The 23164-nt window shown below is 38.0% G+C and overlaps 1 protein-coding gene across 9 annotated transcripts in view; it reads left to right on the forward strand.

Annotated features, from left to right (window-relative positions):
* The window catches only part of LOC136847134 (salivary glue protein Sgs-3-like), a 79704-nt gene that overhangs the window by 50516 nt on the left and 6024 nt on the right, over positions 1-23164 (forward strand). For 5 of the 9 annotated variants that reach the window (XM_067118491.1, XM_067118492.1, XM_067118498.1 and 2 more), the window contains one exon: positions 1282-1829. The exons of 2 other annotated variants lie outside the window; for them this stretch is intronic. In XM_067118491.1, the coding sequence (XP_066974592.1) occupies positions 1282-1631 (350 nt within the window). In that variant the 3' untranslated portion in view covers positions 1632-1829. Of the gene's footprint in view, positions 1-1281; positions 1830-23164 lie in introns of those variants that run through there. 2 more of the 9 variants (XM_067118494.1, XM_067118495.1) reach the window with 1 other exon arrangement.

Consider the following 23164-nt stretch of genomic DNA (forward strand, 5'->3'; position numbering starts at 1 on the left):
TACAGGATGTACTGTACATCTTGATTTGTTAAGATAGATTACTATCTTTTAAAATGAAAGTGAAACATGGTGTGTTTGTTGATGGGGAAGTGGATGGTTAAGTGTAACAGTGGGTCCACATTAAAAGTGTTATGGTGTCATAACTGTTTAATGTCTTTATGGATGGAGGTAAGCCTGAAGTTAGACAAGGAGCAAGAGCTATAGTTGTAAAGCACATGTAATCACAGGGTGGTTAGGATGAGCTTTGCTAATGATAATTTAAGTGGAGAAGATAGTGAGAGAAGATGCCTACTCTGGTGAAAGGATTTGAAAGTCTGTAAGGAAAAATGAAAAGTAAATGAGAGCAAAGGAAAGGTTATGAAAGGAAATATACTCCAGGAATATGGAACAATGAATGGTATTAAGGATTATGGAAGGGAGGTAGCAAGATTAATGCAAAAGGTGACTCTCCTTTATGGAAGTGAAGTTTAATGAAAGTGGAAGAAATTACTTTAAACTGTTAAGAAGAATCGTTTTCCACGGTATATGTTGGTTGAGAAGACAGAAAGGGTTGTAAATATGGCGACAACTATAAAGTTCTTGAACAGTTTGGCCTTGTAGAGAGAACGGGAGACCGGAATGGGGAAGAGTGTATAATTATGAGTTAGTGGAAAGAAGCAAGGAAGACCTAGAATGAGAAGGAGTGGTATTGGAATGGAAATGCCATAGTGCCCAGGATGAAAGTACAAGCAATCTAGAAGTGGGTGGGACAGTGCAAGTAAGATAATTCAGCTCAGTTTTGGTGAGTCTTCTGTGTAAATTTGTGATGCGGCTGAAGTTATGGAAGCCTTTTTTTCAAATGAGGATCTCAAGGTCTAAAGATCGACCATGGTTAGTCCTTGACTCAGCAGTGTAGGTTTATTGTGGCAATTACTATTGTCTTCATGTTTTTTCTGGGTCCACCACCAAAAACACTTGCTCTGTCCTAAAGCACTGTTTTGTAGAGTACATTTCTCCTGTGGTCATCCCTAGTTGGTCAAGATACTTACTCAGAGCGTGCTTGATGATTCTGACGCCTTACTGATACAAGAACCCACCAACATTTTAAAGGATTGCTAATTCTTATGCTTGTTTCAGTTTTACATATTATGGGTGTTATTATTAATGCTCACAATGTACAGACATTCTTGATGAACTAACTCTGACGGTCATTCTTGTGTTGGAGTTTCCACACTGGAAATATAAAAGACAAGATGTTTGATATTTGGCCGAAGCATATCTAAGTGAGGTCTTCCCTTTCAGCAGCCAAGCCTCCAACGGCTGTGTCAACTACAACAAAGGCTCCAACAACCACTACATGGCCTCCAACAACTACATCGCCTCCAACAACGCCTCCAATAAGTATATCGCCTCCAATAACAACTACAGCGCCTCCAACAACAACAACAACAACGCCTCCAACAACTACATCGCCTCCAACAACGCCTCCAATAACAACTACAGCGCCTCCAACAACACCAACACCGCCTCCAACAACACCAACACCGCCTCCAACAACACCAACACCGCCTCCAGCAACGACTGCAGCGCCTCCAACAGCAACAACAAATGCTCCTACAACCGCTACAGGACCGAACCCTGGTGGTCGATAAGCCTCTGCAGCCCCAGTTGCAGAATCTACTCGACATCCACGGCAAAATGGGAATCGTTCATTTGCTCTTTAATTAATTTTTAATCATGACTTGGTAATAAATAGTCGTTGACTTTTTTGTCAGTAGTATCTCAAGAGCTACATTATATTTAAAGACTCTTTTGGAATCTGTCACCAAGACAATAAAAGTTATGCAATGCAATTGAATAATTTTTTGCACCTTTAACTAGACCACAAGGTAATTTTAAAAAGTCTGTTTAGTTTGGTACAGTGTTATCGGTGGTTTAATTATTATAGATAAGTTAACCCTTTGTTCATTGTCTTTCACTTTTATGTACTAAATTATTATAATTCTGTATTACGTATTCTTTTACAAAAAAGCTGAATTCAGTTTGCAAATTAACTGACAAGTGTATAAACCCCTTTATTTGGTCAGGTAAATCAACTTTCACCAGCTCGCGTTTCTTCAAAGTGTCCATTTGAAACCTGTCTTTTCTAAAATAAATTCATTATTTTTTTCCAGCATAAATTGTTGACGATTGAGGTTTAGGGACAGCAGCCATTAAATTGTTCATCAAAGACCATTCTTTGGCCTAGTATATTAGCCTGCAATATATAGTATTACGCTAAAACTAATATTGACTATAAATTCGTGGCATACTCTTATGAAGTTTTTAGCAACCATTATTTGCGAACTTGCTGGCAGTTAGTATGGCTTATTAACTCTAATTTTGTTCCTCTGGTTGTATAACTTGAGAAAATATTTCTTACTAAGGGATTCAGAGCCGATGAAACACGGTTTTTCTCCAACACCTTTTTATCAAAGCATCGGATAAAGATGAAAGTTGGCAAATGTATATTTTATAACCCTACCTAATTTTTGGTAGTATTATTTAGTACCTAAGTTCAATGGTTTGATATATATAGAGTAAAATGAAGTTGCCGATGTTGGAACCGAGAATATCACAGACAGGGATCCTAAATCCGTTTGTGACGTAAACGTATTTCGTCATGAGGCTCCGTCCATCCACCAGGTAGGCAGTAACCTCCAGTAAGTCAGTACCAGGTGAATGATATGCTTACACAGTGTAGGCTTCAATAAATTCGATAATGGCCAGCAGGATATGGAATTGTCCCCGTGGTTGCAAGACTGCATTTGTTCTACGGCTCGCAACTTTTTATACAAGCAAGAAGACCCGTGGCAAGATTTACTATAGCGTGAATAGGTAATTATTTCTATAGTGGGTAATAGTTACTTGGAAACTCGCACCTCTTGCTGCAGCAAATAGAAGGCTACAGTGTCGAAACCTGAGGTAAAACAAAACAAACTGTCTTTTTTTCTTATTCCTGCCCTAAATAGATTTAGATCTAATAACAAATGAGCTATAGACTGGTTCATTATGTGGTTGAATTACATACTTTGAGTTATTTGTAAAGTAGAAACAATATGAATATCAAGAAAATGGAAAAATTCTAAGCTAAAATCTTACTCCCAACAACTGCTGTGGAAGTTGCGATGAAACCTCCACAAAATAATAATAATAAGAATAATAATAATTGAGAATGATAATGCAATCAAGGAAACGATGACAAATCCTGCTAGCCATCATTGGTGGAGCCTCGTGACGTCATAGGTTAACGTCACTATTGTGTTCAAAACCCTTATCTGTGATTTTGATGGCTCTGGCATAGGAAACGCACTTTTACTCTGATAAGTACCAAAGCTATTGAACTTAGGTACTAAATAATACTGCAAAAATTACGTAGGGTTCTAAAATATACACTTGCCAACTTTCACCTTTATCCAATGCTTTGATACAAAGGTGTTGGCGAAAAACCGTGTTTCATTGGCTTTGAATCCCTTATTAGTAAAATTCCTGTCAGTAGATCAAAGAAAAAAACTCTGTAGCTCATATTTTATTTTCAGGGATTAACTTGATCCCATAGATAGTATAACAATGAGGTCACTCATTGGTAAAATATTTGCCAATACTCTACATGCCAATTAATTAACACATTTTTTTAGCAAAGCCCTGTCATATTAAACCAGTCATTTACATATGGTGCACTGATGACACTTTCTTTAGTTAGTGTTTCGTGAAGAATTATTACTTTAGTTAATAATATATAGCTTTTATTGCCAATGCCAAACCCAATAGTAGCCTTGTTGAATCTGTTTAAGAAATCTATTTTTAGCAAAACCTATTATCCATCAATCTTATTTGCTCAAGTCATTAGAAAATTTCAGATTTGTGCTTGCCTGAATGCAAATGAAGTAAAATCTGATAATGGAAAACTACCCTGAAGCTTCGAGTACTTTTGTTCCCAAGATACTTCAAGTTTTATCTTCACGATTTCACCTCCGTAGGGGGTCGTTCCTTGAGTGCACCTCATGCAGTGCACTGTAGGCATTACTTAAGGTTCTTTGCAGCTTCCATTCTTTCCCTAGCTGCCACCCCTTTCATTCCTTTTATTATACTTCTGTTCATATTCTCTTTCTTCCATCTTGCTATCCACCTTCTCGTAACAATTGTTTCTTAGTGCAACTGCGAGGTGTTCCCATTACTATATCCTTTGTCCTTGAAAACAAGTCTGTGTATTACGCAGATGATGCTACTCTATTTGAATCAATCACATCTGATCATAGACCTGTGGTTATTGATTCTCTTACAGAGACTTAGCTGAAATTATTGGATCTCCTTCCTAACCCCCATTCTAAACTTCTCATTTTTAATGTTTCTTTAACTAATGCAAGTCAGTTAGAGCTCTGCGCGCCATTCATGATCGCGAATTCACTTTTGAGAAACATATTCAGTCTACTTGTGAATCCTTCAAGATTTTTTAAGACATCTCCATCTTTAGGATGTATTTTTTCTTCTTTAATTCTGCCATGTTTTGAAAATTGTATCCCAGTCCAGTCTTCAGCAGCTGACTTTCTTCACAAACTATTGGAGAAAACATGAATTACTATAAATAAATTTCTTATAGCACATCTTAGTATTAATCTCCTGCACGTTCAGTTAGATCGTTGTGCCTACTGAGTAAATTGTTCTAAATTTTTAAGGAGAGGTTCAGCACCAGACTTAATAGAAATTTTATTCCATCTGTAACCAAAAACAAGAGTAATTTTCCTAATGAAGCTGATTCGCTGGAACTTCAAAAGTCCGAAGTTGCTGCGAAGACTTCTTTGTTGAGCAAGGTTACTGGAGTCTCACTGCATAGTTTTTTGCTTTTGTGTTATTTGTCTTTCTTTGCTGTTTCAGTTTTATAGTTTTCCTCTATTTTGTTCTACCCTACTGCAGTGGCGTCGCTATAGGGGGACCAGGGGGGACCCGTGCCCCCCCAGTCAGATGCTTGCCCCCCCAACTGGGCGCCCCCAGTTTAAATTTCCTTTGAAGCTAAACTTTAACCCTTATTACAGTATTTGAGATATTTGCATATAGTAAGAGTTTAAAATTAATTGAAAATTGAGCTCTTATAATTTGAAATACAGGTTTACAAATTACTAATTCACATAGATATATATACACTCGAGAATAGTACATTTTACTAATTACAGAATTGGTACATTAGTTTTGTGTAATTTTCCCGTATACAAATCGCTCGTCGATCTCAGGTGTTTTGTGTTTGGGGACGATATTCACCCACCTCTGCCATGCTAACCACGTAGTGCGTTTGTCGCACGCAGCCATATTATGACTTCTTTTTTTTTATCACATCACCGTGATTTATATTCAATCAGTAAGTTACAAACGTCCTTTAATATCCAATTCGCTCTACCTCAGAAATAATATATTTTCATATATGTTACCGAAGGGGGATTTTTTAGTTGATAATAAGTTCGTCGTCTCATGGGCTCGAACCAGCGAAGACAAGAACTCAGGACTACAGTGGACGCATTTTAACCCACACGGCCAGCAAGTGAGGTATAAGTGAATATCGTCTTCCCGTATACAAATCGCCCGTCGAACTCAGGTGTTTTGTATTTGGAGACGATATTCACCCACCTCTGCCATGCTAACCACGAAAGTGCGTTTGTCGCACGCAGCCATATTATGAATTTTTTTTATCACATCACCGTGATTCATGTTCAGTCAGTAAGCTACAAACGTCCTTTAATATCCAATTCGCTCTACCTCGGAAATAATATATTTTCATATATGTTACCGAAGGGGAATTTTTTAGTTGATAATAAGTTCGTTGTCCCGTGGGCTCGAACCAGTGAAGACAAGAACTCAGGACTACAGTGGATGCATTACTGATTGAATATGAATCATGGTGATGTGATAAAAAAAATTCATAATATGGCTGCGTGCGACAAACGCACTACGTGGTTAACATGGCAGAGGTGGGTGAATATCGTCTCCAAATACAAAACACCTGAGTTCGACGGGCGATTTGTATACGGGAAGACGATATCCACTTATACCTCACTTGCTGGCCGCGTGAGTTAAAATGCGTCCACTGTAGTCCTGAGTTCTTGTCTTCGCTGGTTCGAGCCCACGAGACAAAGAACTTATTATCAACTAAAAATTCCCTTCGGTAACATATATGAAAATATATTATTTCGAGGTAGAGCGAATTGATATTAAAGGACGTTTGTAACTTACTGATTGAATATGAATCACGGTGATGTGATAAAAAAAAGTCATAATATGGCTGTGTGCGACAAACGCACTACGTGGTTAGCATGGCAGAGGTGGATGAATATCGTCTCCAAATACAAAACACCTGAGTTCGACGGGCGATTTGTATACGGGAAGACGATATCCACTTATACCTCGCTTGCTGGCCGTGTGGGTTAAAATGTGTCCACTGTAGTCCTGAGTTCTTGTCTTCGCTGGTTCGAGCCCACGAGACGACGAACTTATTATCAACTAAAAAATTCCCCTTCGGTAACATATATGAAAATATATTATTTCCGAGGTAGAGCGAATTGGATATTAAAGGACGTTTGTAGCTTACTGACTGAATATGAATCACGGTGATGTGATAAAAATAAGTCATAATATTGCTGCGTGCGACAAATGCACTACGTGGTTAGCATGGCAGAGGTGGGTGAATATCGTCTCCAAATACAAAACACCTGAGTTCGACGGGCGATTTGTATACGGGAAGATGATATCCACTTGTACCTCACTTGCTGGCCGTGTGGGTTAAAATGCGTCCACTGTAGTCCTGAGTTCTTGTCTTCGCTGGTTCGAGCCCACGAGACAAAGAACTTATTATCAACTAAAAAATTCCCCTTCGGTAACATATATGAAAATATATTATTTCCGAGGTAGAGCGAATTGGATATTAAAGGACGTTTGTAGCTTACTGATTGAATATGAATCACGGTGATGTGATAAAAAAAAGTCATATATATATATATATATATATATATATATATATATATATATATATATATATATATATATATATATAGGAATCATCAGCACACAATCACGTGTGGAACAGAAATAAATTTCTGACTCACGTCGGGATCGAACCCAGGTCTCTCAGGTGGAAAGCAAGGGCGTTACCCACTGGGCCATACAAGTCTAAAAGAAGTCGGAACCTGAGAGCAACTGCACCCAAGGAATTACCTGGGCAAGCTAACTGCTTGCATACCAGCGAGTTTTCCCCAACTTCCCGACTCAGCAATGACCCAATGGACAACATTTCATTCGAATTATCCCTTCTGAGTGAATAAGATAGAAATCATCAGCACACAATCACGTGTGGAACAGAAATAAATTTCTGACTCACGTCGGGATCGAACCCAGGTCTCTCAGGTGGAAAGCAAGGGCGTTACCCACTGGGCCATACAAGTCTAAAAGAAGTCGGAACCTGAGAGCAACTGCACCCAAGGAATTACCTGGGCAAGCTAACTGCTTGCATACCAGCGAGTTTTCCCCAACTTCCCGACTCAGCAATGACCCAATGGACAACATTTCATTCGAATTATCCCTTCTGAGTGAATAAGATAGAAATCATCAGCACACAATCACGTGTGGAACAGAAATAAATTTCTGACTCGTCGGGATCGAACCCAGGTCTCTCAGGTGGAAAGCAAGGGCGTTACCCACTGGGCCATACAAGTCTAAAAGAAGTCGGAACCTGAGAGCAACTGCACCCAAGGAATTACCTGGGCAAGCTAACTGCTTGCATACCAGCGAGTTTTCCCCAACTTCCCGACTCAGCAATGACCCAATGGACAACATTTCATTCGAATTATCCCTTCTGAGTGAATAAGATAGAAATCATCAGCACACAATCACGTGTGGAACAGAAATAAGTTGGGGAAAACTCGCTGGTATGCAAGCAGTTAGCTTGCCCAGGTAATTCCTTGGGTGCAGTTGCTCTCAGGTTCCGACTTCTTTTAGACTTGTATGGCCCAGTGGGTAACGCCCTTGCTTTCCACCTGAGAGACCTGGGTTCGATCCCGACGTGAGTCAGAAATTTATTTCTGTTCCACACGTGATTGTGTGCTGATGATTTCTATCTTATTCACTCAGAAGGGATAATTGAATGAAATGTTGTCCATTGGGTCATTGCTGAGTCGGGAAGTTGGGGAAAACTCGCTGGTATGCAAGCAGTTAGCTTGCCCAGGTAATTCCTTGGGTGCAGTTGCTCTCAGGTTCCGACTTCTTTTAGACTTGTATGGCCCAGTGGGTAACGCCCTTGCTTTCCACCTGAGAGACCTGGGTTCGATCCCGACGTGAGTCAGAAATTTATTTCTGTTCCACACGTGATTGTGTGCTGATGATTTCTATCTTATTCACTCAGAAGGGATAATTCGAATGAAATGTTGTCCATTGGGTCATTGCTGAGTCGGGAAGTTGGGGAAAACTCGCTGGTATGCAAGCAGTTAGCTTGCCCAGGTAATTCCTTGGGTGCAGTTGCTCTCAGGTTCCGACTTCTTTTAGACTTGTATGGCCCAGTGGGTAACGCCCTTGCTTTCCACCTGAGAGACCTGGGTTCGATCCCGACGTGAGTCAGAAATTTATATATATATATATATATATATATATATATATATATATATATATATATACATATACTGTGTATATATATGTATATATATATATATATATATATATATATATATATATATATATATATATATACTGTGTATATATATGTATATGTATATATATATATATATATATATATATATATATATATATATATATAATATATATATATTATATATATACTGTATATATATATGTATATATATATATATATATATATATATATATATATATATATATATTATATTATATATATATATATATGTGTGTGTGTATGTATATATTCATATGTATGTATATATATATATATATATATATATATAATATATATATATATATATATATATATATATATATATATATATGATTATGATAACTTTTGTAAGAAGTTTACTTATCACACATTACCACAGGTGAAAAATAAGAGACGGGGTGGAGGTCCTGACCGGTTTCGACTTTATTTCCAAGCCTTTGACGAAGGACTGATGCAGAGTATTAGAAGTCACAAATATCCTATATATACCACAGAAACAGTACTGATGAATACGCACAACTGTTTGGGACTACAGATCCACCCACAGGTCGGTGTCAAGGTAGGAGTGGCCTTCAGAACTCATTTGAAGGCCAATCATTTGGCTAAAAATCACAATATATTCTCAGAGGACAATACTGATAAATGTACCGACCATAGGAGACTACAGATTCACACCTGACAGGTGTCAGGGAGGCGAGGTTGGAAAACCCATTAGCACTGCTGCCCCTGTACTGCGTTTACTAATATGATAATCTTATTTCCATACATCTCTACTGCCTACCTTAAAATTTAAACAATTTACAAATTGCTTTTGATAGTAAATAATCAAGTTTATACATCCCTTGACTGATATTCATATTATGGCTGTAACTTTCTTTTATAAAGCTAGATTCAATGATATTCCTTTCCAGTTCATTATTAGAATATACAATCCTTTTTGCTCCTTCCCAGTTGATAGCATAACTGCTCTCACTAACATGTACGAAAACACCACTGTTCCCCTGTGCATATCTCACATTTTTTATGCTGTTGTGTTCGCTTTTCCCGTGCTATACCCGTTTGGCCAATATAAAAGTTATCCCAAGAATTACATGGAATTTTATATAATACACACCCTTTAGTATTGTCGGGAGAGTTCTTGGTAAGTACAAGTTCCATGTTTTATTATTCTTAAATGAGACATGAACACCAAAATTCATAAGAAGATGGGGGGTATCTTTCAGTACAAGCAAATTTTTTGTGTTGTAAGGTTCTTTTTGGTTTTGATACATAGCCTTTTTTGCCGCTTCTAATGCGTTGTTTAATACACTGTCAGGATATTTCAATTTGTTGCCTGTATTCCTAATCTTATCTTTTTCCTCATCAATATATTCAGGGCTACATACACGTAATGCTCTTAAAAACATAGAGGAAAACAACGGACAAACAATATGGTTAAGAAATCATTGTTTTCATCTATGTTTTTAAGAGCAATCATGCTATCAACTGGGAAGGGGCAAAAAGGATTGTATATTCTAATAACACACTGGAAAGGAATATCATTGAATCTATCTTCATAAAAGAAGGTTACAGCCATAATATATCAGTCAAGGGATGTATAAACTCGGTCCTTTAATATCAAAAGAAATATGTAAATTGTTTAAATTTTAAGGTAGGCAGTAGAGATGTATGGAAATAAGGTTATCATATTTGTAAACACAGTACAGGGGCAGCAGTGCTAATGAGTTTTCCAACCCTGCCTCCCTGACACCTGTCAGGTGTGGATCTGTAGTCTCCTATGGTTGATACGTTTATTAGTATTGTTCCCTGAGAGTATATTGTGATTTTTAGCCAAATGAGTTTGAAGGCCACTCCTACCTTGACACTGGCCTTTGGGTGGATCTGTAGTTTCAAATGCTGTATATTTTCGTCGGCACTGTTTCTGTAGTATACAGTATATATTTGTGACTTCTACATTAATACTATGTCTCAGTTCTTCGTCAATGACTTGGAGATAAAGTCGAAACCGGTCAGACCTCCACCCTGTCTCTTATTTTTCACCTGTGTTGATGTGTGATATATATATATATATATATATATATATATATATATATATATATATATATATATATATATATATATATATATATTATATATGTATATATATGTATATGTATATATACATATACTATACTATATATAATATAGATAAATAGATAGATAGAAAGAAAGAAAGAGAGAGAGAGAGAAAGAGAGAGATTTATCAAATTCGTTAGAAAACTGATGCCCCTTTTGCCTTGTCCATAAAGATTTATGTACAATAATAATAATAATAATAATAATAATAATAATAATAATAATAATAATAATAATAATAATAATAATACGAAATATGTATCACACACTCCGATCGTATGTGGACCAGAAGTTTACCTCACGGATTATTATGATTATGGTGTTCTGTTTCCTGTTTATTTTATTTTAATTTATTTATTATTATTATTATTATTTTTTTGTTTGCGTCTGGACATCAAAGGCAATCTCTGATAACACTGACAATCCTCCATCATTTGATATCCACGAGTCCCTGTTTCTTCGTCACTTTTTATATTTGATTTAAAAGTTAACCTGAACTGCATTAATTCCTTCACCGTGAGTGCGATGTGGAGTAAAGGCATTGGGAGACCTGGTGTGGAATTGTGGTAGGCTAGCTGTTTGACTAGTGGAGACGATACCTAGGAATGCTGTTTATGGTTGAGCTGGTTTAATGCCAGCACGGGCTCTTGGCTTCATACCAACACGGGCTCTTGGCTTCGTGCTAGCACGGGCTCTTGTTCATAAAGCAGCTTATAAAAATATATAGGAATGTTGTTCTTGGTGATTTAGCCGGCTTTATGAATGCACTGACTCTTGGTCATAAAGGAACCATTAGAGATGTATAGGAATTTTGCTATTCATGTTTAAGCTGGCTTTATGCCAGCACAGGCTCTTGCTCATGAAGCAGCCCGTAAAGCTATATTGGAAAGTTGTTTCTGATGATTAATCTGGCTTCATGGCAGCACGGGCTCTTGCTCATAAAGCAGCCCATAAAGATGTATAGGAATGCTGTTGTTTATGAGTAAGCTAACTTTATGCCAGCACGGGCTCTTGCTCAAAGAGTAGCCCGTAAAGATATATAAGAAGAGCGTACATCGTTTTTGTTCAAGTATGCAAACGGAAAAGTGTCGCCGTAGAGAGACTGAAAAATAACACCTGTTAAACTTCATGCAGTTGAACCGGCAATTTTATTATTATTATTATTATTATTATTATTATTATTATTATTATTATTATTATTATTATTATTATTTATTCTATGTAAAGCCTCTTCCACTAGTAGGGGCTGGCTCGCTAAAAAAGACAAGACAAAGAACCCAGCAGCCGTAACCGTGCTCTCAACTGCTGAATGTGGATAACGAACTCCCTGTGCAGTAACCTTCCACAACACCAGTTGCTTCACCTGAGCGTCGAGTCGTCACGCAGACATTTTCATATCTGTCTGACGGGCATCGTTATTATTATTTATTATTATAGTCTTTGTTGCTTTGTATTGAGATTTATGACGTACATCTAAAAAGCTTTTTCCACTAGTTGTCATGGTAAAATATTTGTTGTAATTTTTCACTTCATGAGGACAGATACAACCAACCCTTATCTTTACTGCAGTTCGACTCATTGTCCGAAAAACAGTATCAAGGTCAAAGTACACTTGATGCATAAGGTGACTATTTTATCTTCCGCGTACAACTGTCGCTAGTCAACTGGAGACAGCCACATAAATGATATAGCTAACTAACTTGAAGAATTAACTGCGCATTGGCTCGGCATTCTTGTTATTGCGTTTTGGTCTGAAACGTAACTGGGACAGTGGTACGTCTCTTTATAAGGTTACTGGGACAGCAATTCATCTGTTTATATGGTTACTGGGACAAAGTTTGTCTTATATAAGTTTATTGGGCTAGAGATTCGTCTGATTATATGGTTACTGGAAAAGCACTTGTTTTATTTATATGGTTACTGGGACAGAAGTTCGCCTGTTTATATGATTACTGGAAAAGGACGACTTTTGTTTATATGGTTACTGGGACATAGTTCGTCTGTTTATATGGCTACTGGCAAAGCAATTCTTTTGTTTATACGGTTAGTGGGACAGAGGTTCATCTGTTTAAATGGCTACTGGAAAGGCACTTCTTTTGTTTATATGGTTACTGGGACATAGGTTCGTCTGTTTATATGGTTACTGGGACAGCAGTTCGTCTGTTTATATGGTTACTGGGACAGCAGTTCGTCTGTTTATATGGTTACTGGGACATAGGTTCGTCTGTTTATATGGTTACTGGGACAGCAGTTCGTCTGTTTATATGGTTACTGGGACAGCAGGTTGTCTGTTTATAAGTTTTCTGTTACAGCAGTTCTTCTGTTTATAAGGTTTTCTGGGACAGCATTTCGTCTATGTATGGTTACTGGGACAGCAGTTTTTCTGTTTATATGGTTACTTGGACAACCTTGTGTGTATTTATATGGTTACTGTGACCGCGATTTGTTTGTTTATATGGATACTGGGACAGTGGTTCATCTGTGATTCGTCTATTAATATGATTGCTGAGACATCAGTTCATCTGTTTAAATGATTAGTGGTTAGCTGAGAGATTGAAACCTTTGTGACTGGTGATATGCCTGCTCAAACCAGCAGTATACCGTAATAGCCTGAGGCCAAGGTAATCTAACAATAACATATTTTTTATTCGATTTTGACGAGAAATTGGTGTACTAAGGAGTCAGATAAGTCCCAAATGTCTGACTAGAACAAAGTGCTATTAAGACCAGTTAGGTGAGAGGCTAGGTGATCATAAATTTTTCTTAGTGCCTGTCCAGACGAGTAATATTATGTAATTCCACGAGGCCAAGGTATTCTAACAATAATGTATCATTTTCTTCTGTTGTGACGAAATATTCGCGCACCGGGAGTCAGATAATAAGGCCCAAAATCCTGACTAGGCCAGGGGCGATGGTTCCGAACATTGAAGGTCATTGAATTGCTACTGAGACCTAGATAGGTGAGAGGCTACATGATAGGGTTTCCTTCCCCTAGAGATGAGGACACTATACCTCAAGGTATCCATTGTCTTCACAAGGACACACTACATTTCGGAGACTAATAAGCCAGCTAACTTCTGCAAGTTCAGTGAAGAACAGACAAGTAGAAGATTCTCAAATTGTATCAGAATTAGAGTATTGAGTTTTGGAAATTTACATCTTAAGGCGAGTACACACATGTTGCATATCCACGTATCGTGTCATCGTTGTGTATCACAGTGGACAGGGAAGCGTTGCACCGTTGTGTGTCGAAATATGCTACAAAGATACGCACCGTGCCCGATCCGCCATTTGTCAATCTTTGGCCGTCACGTCTGAGGAATGATACACAACTCAAATAGCCTCGTGAAGCCGAAGAGCATGACATTATCCCATTGCACGTATAGTCAAAAAGACTGAATAACACTGTTGCACTACGCAACGATGCTACGACACGCAAGCATGCAACAAGTGGATACATAACCGTGTTGCGTCGTTTCGTATTACGGGGTGATATGCAACCCTGATACGATACGTGGATATGCAAACAAGAGTGTTCGCGCCTTCAGAGAAGTGAGGGGCGTCTTAAGACACGTGCGTGGGTGTGGGAAAACAGTCGGTGAATTGGCAAATAGATAGATGCTGTATGTTTGATAGGTGAAGGAAGAATAGGAATAAAAGTTGAAGGGTAGACAAACTCAACATACAAAAAAAAAATCAGTAAAATTTGGGTGATTTGCCACATTAGTGTACAGCTTGAGGAGCAAACTGAGATTTCTGGAACAAAAGATTTATTTCTTATCAGTGAATGATGAACGACTGGTCTTACCTGAATATATCTTGAATATTATTGTGTGCCAGTTAAGTGAGTAATTGATTCATCACAGGTGGCACTCAAGGCAGTTCAGATTCAATGTCTTCTACACAATCGTACCAAGAATGACAATTGGAAATAAGAAAATTAAATAATACAGAACAAAATGAAAAGATACATCGACGAAATTCTGAACAAATAAAGCGCATAGAAATATATACATTCACACAACCATGAATGATATACGCGCTTGCGCATCCCACAGACACGCAAACAAACTCACAATATATATATATATATATATATATATATATATATATATATATATATATATATATATATATATATATATATATATATATATATATATATATATATATATATATATATATATATATATATAGATATTATAATTATATATATATATATATATATATATATATATATAAATATATATATATATATATATATATATATATATATATATAATACATGCAAAACTTGCCTCTTTTTCTGCTAAACAAGGAACTCGACACTTAAACTGCAGAACCCGGGTTCGAATCCCATATAAATAGGGGCGGCGTGGTGTTACACTGTGCCCTCGTTGACGTCCAGGGCGAAGATGGGCATGGGTCTTTCAACCTCATCCCAAAATAATAGAATCGCCAAATTTTGCAGATGTGTGAATTTTGGCTTTCGTTAGTATTACAGTAATTCATGAGCATTATCATTTTCCGTATCACTATCATTATCACTATTCTCAGCAGCACGGAGTTAGTAATGTCTTCACACTTCACAAAACCACAGCGTGCGTTTTATCCGCTTCGTCCTTGAACAACGTGGTATGCCACTTTCATCAAGGGCATTACGCTAGTAAAATTTTGTCCTTCATGTTAGCAGACAGATCAGTGGTTCTCAACCTTTTTATTACCACGCCCCATCTAAGAGCAGTCCTTCCCTCCACGCCCCCCCTTGCATCTGTGAGCAAAATTCCCTCCCAGATTAGGAGGAAAATAAAAAGAAAGAGAAAGAGAAGGAATTTCGAGGGAGAGGGAGGGAGGTAAATAATTACAAAATAATGGTAAGCCTAGCGAGTCTAACTAGAGTGGTAGACTATAGGAAACTAACGTTAAAAGGCGATACTTTTTCATTTTTTTTTTAACTTCTGGATGTTAGTTCCTCACTCTTGTTAAGAAAATAACGAATATAATTCTGGATTTTTAAATTTTACCTAGGCCTCGCGCCTCCCCTGGAAATTGCTGACGCCCCCCTAGGGGGGCGCGCCCCCCAGGTTGAGAACCACTGGGTGTCTTTTACGACAGATTGATGGCCGTCGTTAACTACGCACTCTTGGTGTACTAGGCGATGAGTATACCCGAGACTTATTCCAAACTAGCTAAGTGTTTTGTTATATTACGAATATGAGGAATATGCGGCTTCACAGATTATTATTATTATTATTATTATTATTATTATTATTATTGATTTGCCTTTAACTTTAGCTGACTCAGGATGAATTTTTGCTAGTATAAGGGTTGCTTCATTTAACAACAATATATATTTGTTTTGTATATGCCGTTCTGTTTAATTGTATTCGCCCGTATTTCTATATTACGGTTCTTTTCTTTTGGTTCTAATGGCACTGGAAACATCACAGTAAATGAATGCGTCACTCCAGTTATACCTTGTGCTGTGCGCTTGAGAGAGGGGTAATCTGTGCGTAAAGTGGTTGTAGACCTTAAGTCAAGATGAAATAAGGGATAATTTGTTAAAAAAAAAAAAGTAATATTAACAAACACTTCGTATCTCGTCGTCATGTGCGACTGAGTGAGATACCTTTTTGTGGATGAGGTAATCGATGTAAGACAGTGCATGGCATCGCTTTGCTTCAGTTGGTTTCAAGTCCAGAGGTCCATACTAGGTTCTCTAAGTAAAGAGACATATTGCAGAGCCTTCATTAAGCTTTTGGATGAATGTTTCCTGATATTTAGATATTTAGTGTTTCAAAAAACATTCATGCACAGGATAATGCGCCGACGATCCTGCAAACTTCACTCCGTTAACCCTCACAGGCCAACAAATTCCTGCCCCTGTCTTATGTGGTCGGCGACCGAAAGATTATTGTGGGCGATTTTACGACCTTGAGCGAGATTGCAGTCAAAATCCGTGAAATATAGCATGAACGGTCAGATGGAACCAGTTGTCTTCTGTTTCAGATAATATTTTCCCATTTGTTCTCGTCCTGACATCCAGAGGTCACTATGACAGCAGTGTAGTCTTTACTGTCCAACAAACGTATGTTGTTACACCCTTGCCTGAAGTTTCAAGGGGCACCCGTTACAGCTTTGTTTAATATTTTAAGGTCGTCAGTTACAGCTTTGTTTGATGTTTTGGGGCGGTCAGTTACAGCTTTGTTTGATGTTTAAGGGTCGCCAGCTGCAGCTTTGCTTGATGTTTAAGGGTCGCCAGTTGCAGCTTTGCTTGATGTTTAAGGGTCGCCATGCTTTGCTTCGCCAGTTGCAGCTTTGCTTGATGGTTAAGGGTCACCAGTTGCAGCTTTGCTTGATGTTTTAGGGTCGCCAGTTACAGCTTTGTTTGACGTTTTAGGGTCGCCAGTTACAGCTCTGTTTGGTGTTTTCGGGTCGCCAGTTACAGCTTTTATTGGTGTTTTCTGGTTGCCAGTTACAGTTTTGTTTCATGTTTTAGGGTCGCCAGTTACATCTTTGTTTGATGTTTTAGTGTCGCTATTATAGCTTTGTTTGATGTTTTAGGGTCGCCAATTACAGCTTTGTTTGATGTTTTTGGGTCGCCAGTTACAGCTTTGTTTGATGTTTTAGGGTCGCTTTCACAGCTTTGTTTGATGTTTTAGGGGTCGCCAGTTACAGCTTTGTTTGATGTTTTAGGGTCGCTGTCACAGCTTTGTTTGATGTTTTAGGGTCGCCAGTTACAGCTTTGTTTGGTGTTTTCGGGTCGCCAGTTACAGCTTTTATTGGTGTTTTCTGGTTGCCAGTTACAGTTTTGTTTCATGTTTTAGGGTCGCCAGTTACATCTTTGTTTGATATTTTAGGGTCGCTGTTATAGCTTTGTTTGATGTTTTAGGGTCTCCAATTACAGTTTTATTTGATGTTTTAGGGTCGCTGTCACAGCTTTGTTTGATGTTTTAGGGTCGCCAATTACAGCTTTGTTTGATGTTTTTGGGTCGCCAGTTACAGCTTTGTTTGATGTTTTTGGGTCGCCAGTTACAGCTTTGTTTGATGTTTTAGGGTCGCTGTCACAGCTTTGTTTGATGTTCTAGGGGTCGCCAGTTACAGCTTTGTTTGATGTTTTAGGGTCGCTGTCACAGCTTTGTTTGATGTTTTAGGGTTGCCAGTTACAGCTTTGTTTGGTGTTTTCGGGTCGCCAGTTACAGCTTTTATTGGTGTTTTCTGGTTGCCAGTTACAGTTTTGTTTCATGTTTTAGGGTCGCCAGTTACATCTTTGTTTGATGTTTTAGGGTCGCTGTTATAGCTTTGTTTGATGTTTTAGGGTCGCCAATTACAGCTTTGTTTGATGTTTTTGGGTCGCCAGTTACAGCTTTGTTTGATGTTTTAGGGTCACTGTCACAGCTTTGTTTGATGTTTTAGGGCCGCCAATTACAGCTTTATTTGATGTTTTTGGGTCGCCAGTTACAGCTTTGTTTGATGTTTTAGGGTCGCTGTCACAGCTTTGTTTGATGTTTTAGGGTCGCCAGTTACAGCTTTGTTTGATGTTTTAGGTCAGCTGTCACAGCAGCTTTGTTTGATGTTTTAGGTCGCCAGTTACAGCTTTGTTTGGTGTTTTAGGTCGCCAGTTACAGCTTTTATTGGTGTTTTCTGGTTGCCAGTTACAGTTTTGTTTCACGTTTTAGGGTCACCAGTTACATCTTTGTTTGATGTTTTAGGGTCGCTGTTATAGCTTTGTTTGATGTTTTCCGGTCGCCAATTACAGCTTTGTTTGATGTTTTGGGTCTCCAGTTACAGCTTTGTTTGATGTTTTAGGTCGCTTTAGGGTCACCGCAGCTTTGTTTGATGTTCTAGGGTCGCCAGTTATAGCTTTGTTTGATGTTTTAGGGTCGCTGTCACAGCTTTGTTTGATGTTTTAGGGTCGCCAGTTACAGCTTTGTTTGGTGTTTTCGGGTCGCCGGTTACAACTTTTATTGGTGTTTTCTGGTTGCCAGTTACAGTTTTGTTTCATGTTTTAGGGTCGCCAGTTACATCTTTGTTTGATGCTTTAGGGTCGCTGTTATAGCTTTGTTTGATGTTTTCGGGTCGCCAATTACAGCTTTGTTTGATGTTTTCAGGTCACCAGTTACAGCTTTGTTTGATGTTTTAGGGTCGCTGTCACAGCTTTGTTTGATGTTTTAGGGTCGCCAATTACAGCTTTGTTTGATGTTTTAGGGGTCGCCAGTTACAGCTTTGTTTGATGTTTTAGGGTCGCTGTCACAGCTTTGTTTGATGTTTTAGGGGTCGCCAGTTACAGCTTTGTTTGATGTTTTCGGGTCGCCAGTTACAGCTTTGTTTGATGTTTTTGGGTCGCCAGTTACAGCTTTGTTTGAAGTTTTAGGGTTGCCAGTTACAGCTTTGTTTGATGTTTTAGGGTCGCCAATTACAGCTTTGTTTGATGTTTTCGGGTCGCCAGTTACAGCTTTGTTTGATGTTTTCGGGTCGCCAGTTACAGCTTTGTTTGATGTTTTCGGGTCGCCAGTTACAGCTTTGTTTGATATTTTCAGGTTGCTAGTTACAGTTTTGTTTGATGTTTTAGGGCCACCAGCTACAGCTTTTTGTGAAGTTTCAGAAATTTCAGAACCACCAGCTGCAACTTTGTGTGGAGTTTCTGAAATTTCAGAGTCCATAGCCCGTAGATCTTTCCAAGGTGATCACACACAAGGACCTCAAGTGATGGTCATTGGTTTGGAAATGGGTAAAAAATAACCTGTCACTATTGCTGAGCGCACACCATGAGAACCCATGTTTGTTGAACCTCAGTAGCATCACTAGCGACTTCTAATGCCTTGGCCCAAGTTGAAACCCCCTCAGGTCTTTTCGATCCCACTGAAACACAGCCCTACTGTCTTTGTGAGCTAGGAATGTGTCAGAGGGTATCATGACTTGAGTGGTACAGGCTCAGATGATGAATAATGCGACTGATATGGAAATTAACATTGTTAATTCATGTACAGTAAAGAAGAAAATATTTGGAAATTATTAACAAAAGCTCAAGGCTATGTATTGCTGTTGAATAGATGACTTTGTGCCTGTATTATTTGACCCTTAGGAGGTTTGACAACAGAAAGTACATAGTGAAATTTTTTTTTTTTAATCCTTCCTCGAGCTCGTTGACAGTTTACACATATGGAGTCTTTTAATCCCAGTCACCATACAAAGTGCAGAGACCTCTTAGTTTCCATAATAGTTACAAGACAGATTAGTGCTTTGTCTGTTTCATAACCATACCTAGGTTTTGCTGACCATACCTGGGTTTTGCTGATCTTCATGTAACCCATACTTGGGTTACACCAGGATCAGTAACACATTAAAGAGAGAAAAGCCTTTTACTTATAGTTACTCAAGTACCATTAAGACAAAAGTCTCAAATGTTTATGGTGCCTAGAAAGACCAAAGATAATAGCATATATAATGTTTTGCATAGATGACAATGAAACTGTAAAAATGTAGGAAAAAATGAACCACTTACAAAATCAGACAACTTTATACAAAATAAAGATAACTGTGCCCCAGTGGAAAGGTGTAAAGTGTTAATTATATACCTTGTTAAAAAAAGATGTGTGCCAAGTCTTTCCATTTAGATGCTAAATGGATTTGACTTCGTTGAAGTATTCATTATAACGATGCGCAGTAATTTCTGACGTCATTAGGAAGGTTACAAGTATACAAATTCTTCCATTCTTCAGTAACTTGGAAGTCCATGAAAATATTTATTATCCCGAAATTTCTCGGACAAAGACGAAATATGCTGTTAATATTGTTATTCCAAGTGATGCATAAATATTTATTTGAATTACCCATTGCAGTTGACTGCCTATCTCGATCTAACATTGGGCTGACTTTTGGGCGGAGCCTCTTAATCGTAAACAATATACAGCTGCAGTTTTGACTTTCGACACCTGTCAATTTGGTGCACGATAACGGCTTAAATAACAGCTAACGCTGCCGCCAGAGGCCAGTTGAAGATCGCTCTGGGGTCTTGAGTACCCTTGGTCGGAAGGTTCGACACGCGTCCCCTCGAAGTTCCAAGAGACTACCTCGGAGTACTTCAGCTGAAGAATAGGCTTCGCCAAAGGCCCGCTAGAGCGCCCACTTCACTGCTGGAACCAGTTCCATTGGACTCTACTCTGGAAGACACCATGAGGCTTTTGCTCCTTGCTTCGCTCTTCCTCTTCTTCTTTGCAGTGGCTTCGCAGGCAAGTGAAGGAGCGGAAATGGTAAGCGATGATTGCAGATTTAGCTTAGTATTCGTTTCAGCGTTTCGGTTTCATGAGGGAATCAGTAAATTGAGTTTCTGTGGATTTGTTCAGACCTCGATTTTTTTGGGTGAATGTTATTGTAAATTAAACTGTCACTCTTTCGATATATTCCAAAGGGTTAGATCTATAATAATAAGCGTTATATTCCTGAATCAGTATCTGAAAACAGATATCTAGCCAGCCAAATTCTTTATCCACAATAAAAAATTTCGCTTAAACACCAACGTTAACGTTTGAAAAAAAGGACTTACAGTGAAGTCAAATCCATGTTACTGCTTAACATGTTTGTTGGTATAATATCAAACCATTTCCAGCGTTACAAATATCGGCTGAATTATAATAAAAACAGACATTGTCTAAACCAACTTCAGCTGAAACAAATGTGATTATGCTGATAGCAAACCAAGAAAGAACCTCCCAAATTAGGAGAGAAAAATTCCTGTTGTATTAAAGAAATAAGAGCTTAAAAGGAAAAATAATACTCTAGTCACCTTAAAGAAAGTCAGAGACGATCATGAACAACTGTGAGAGGTAATTTTCACTGATGCACACAATTATTGTTGCACACATCTTGCCAGGCAGATAACAAAACTGATCTTGCAAAGAGAATTCATGTAGCTTGCTTCAGAAATTTATTATTGCCTAGAAGATTATCTTGTGAATATATCTGCAAAGTTTCAATGAGTCCTGTTCGTTATTGCTAATATGTAAAAGCAATTTACGCTTTAATAGTACCACAAAATAAAGTTAGGGTAGGAATTCAGTATAATTTTTATTCTACATTTATTTATATATAATATATATATATATGTGTGTGTGTGTGTGTGTGTGTGTGTGTGTGTGCGTGCGTGCGCGTTACCCAGTCGAGAGGAAATTTCGTTGCTTCCCTTTTTTCTATAAAGTCGAGAAGTCCCATTTGTTGGTAGATTGATAGTGACCGCATGAAAAAGGCTACTGGTAATGCACATCTGTATCTACGCACTTGCATTCTCTCTCTCTCTCTCTCTCTCTCTCTCTCTCTCTCTCTCTCTCTCTCTCTCTCTTCTCTCTCAAAAAAATAATTTATTTGACAAATCTAACAACTGGATTGCAAGAAACAAGATACAAAATAAAATGTAATACTAACTAATTATTCTGTCTACATCGCTAGCCCACAATAGATCAAAATAAGTCAAAGTCCAGTATATTCCCAGTGAATATATTTTCACCTCTTCCTCAGCGAAACATCTGAAGAAGTCAAATAAAACCCTTGTTAAACAAATGCATAAAAATAAAGATATGGGAATTCCTCCCATGTTACTTATAAAGTACACACAATGTAATAAATGCTTGACACAAGCGAGACATATAATGAGAGAAACAATCTACAGTTTGGGAGATCTAAAATGATTCCTACCTCCAAACAGCAATGTTCACAGTCTTAATCGACAGGCCTCGAACCACAGAGTTTTCACCGAAGACTTTTAATAATGTTCAGTGTTGGTCTTCAAATGATCACTTTTGTGAAAACTAATCCCTTCACTCCCTGGTACTCCAGCCAAAAGAAATACACCTACTAACTAATTAACCAGAACCTGGACATTTCCGGCTAATGCACTCACAAAGCCTTGTCGCAAGGCAGGGAAGTTCCCACGTCTTGAGAATACCCGACGTATACAACTTTACTAATTAGGAAACGTGCCAGACAACAGCTAATCATCCTCTCAAGGTTCCTCAGAATGCCATTAGCCACACTTATTAATCAAACATTTACTGTGTCTTGCAATTCACAAAATACTTGAGACTTATAAGCTTTTCTTATATATATATATATATATATATATATATATATATATATATATATATATATATATATATATATATATATATGCATGTATATGAAATTAATATTCTTTAACACTGGAGGGAAGTCAGTATAAAACTTTACATAATCAATTCCCGTAGGCGAGTAGCACCGTTAGTGCACCTCACGTGGTGCACTGTAGGCATTACTTAAGGGTCTTTGGCCCCTATCAGCAGCCTCTTTCATTCCTTTTGTTGTACCTCCGTTCATATTCTTTCTTCCATCTGA

The sequence above is a fragment of the Macrobrachium rosenbergii genome, chromosome 16, assembly GCF_040412425.1.
Source record: "Macrobrachium rosenbergii isolate ZJJX-2024 chromosome 16, ASM4041242v1, whole genome shotgun sequence".
NCBI lineage: Eukaryota > Metazoa > Arthropoda > Malacostraca > Decapoda > Palaemonidae > Macrobrachium > Macrobrachium rosenbergii.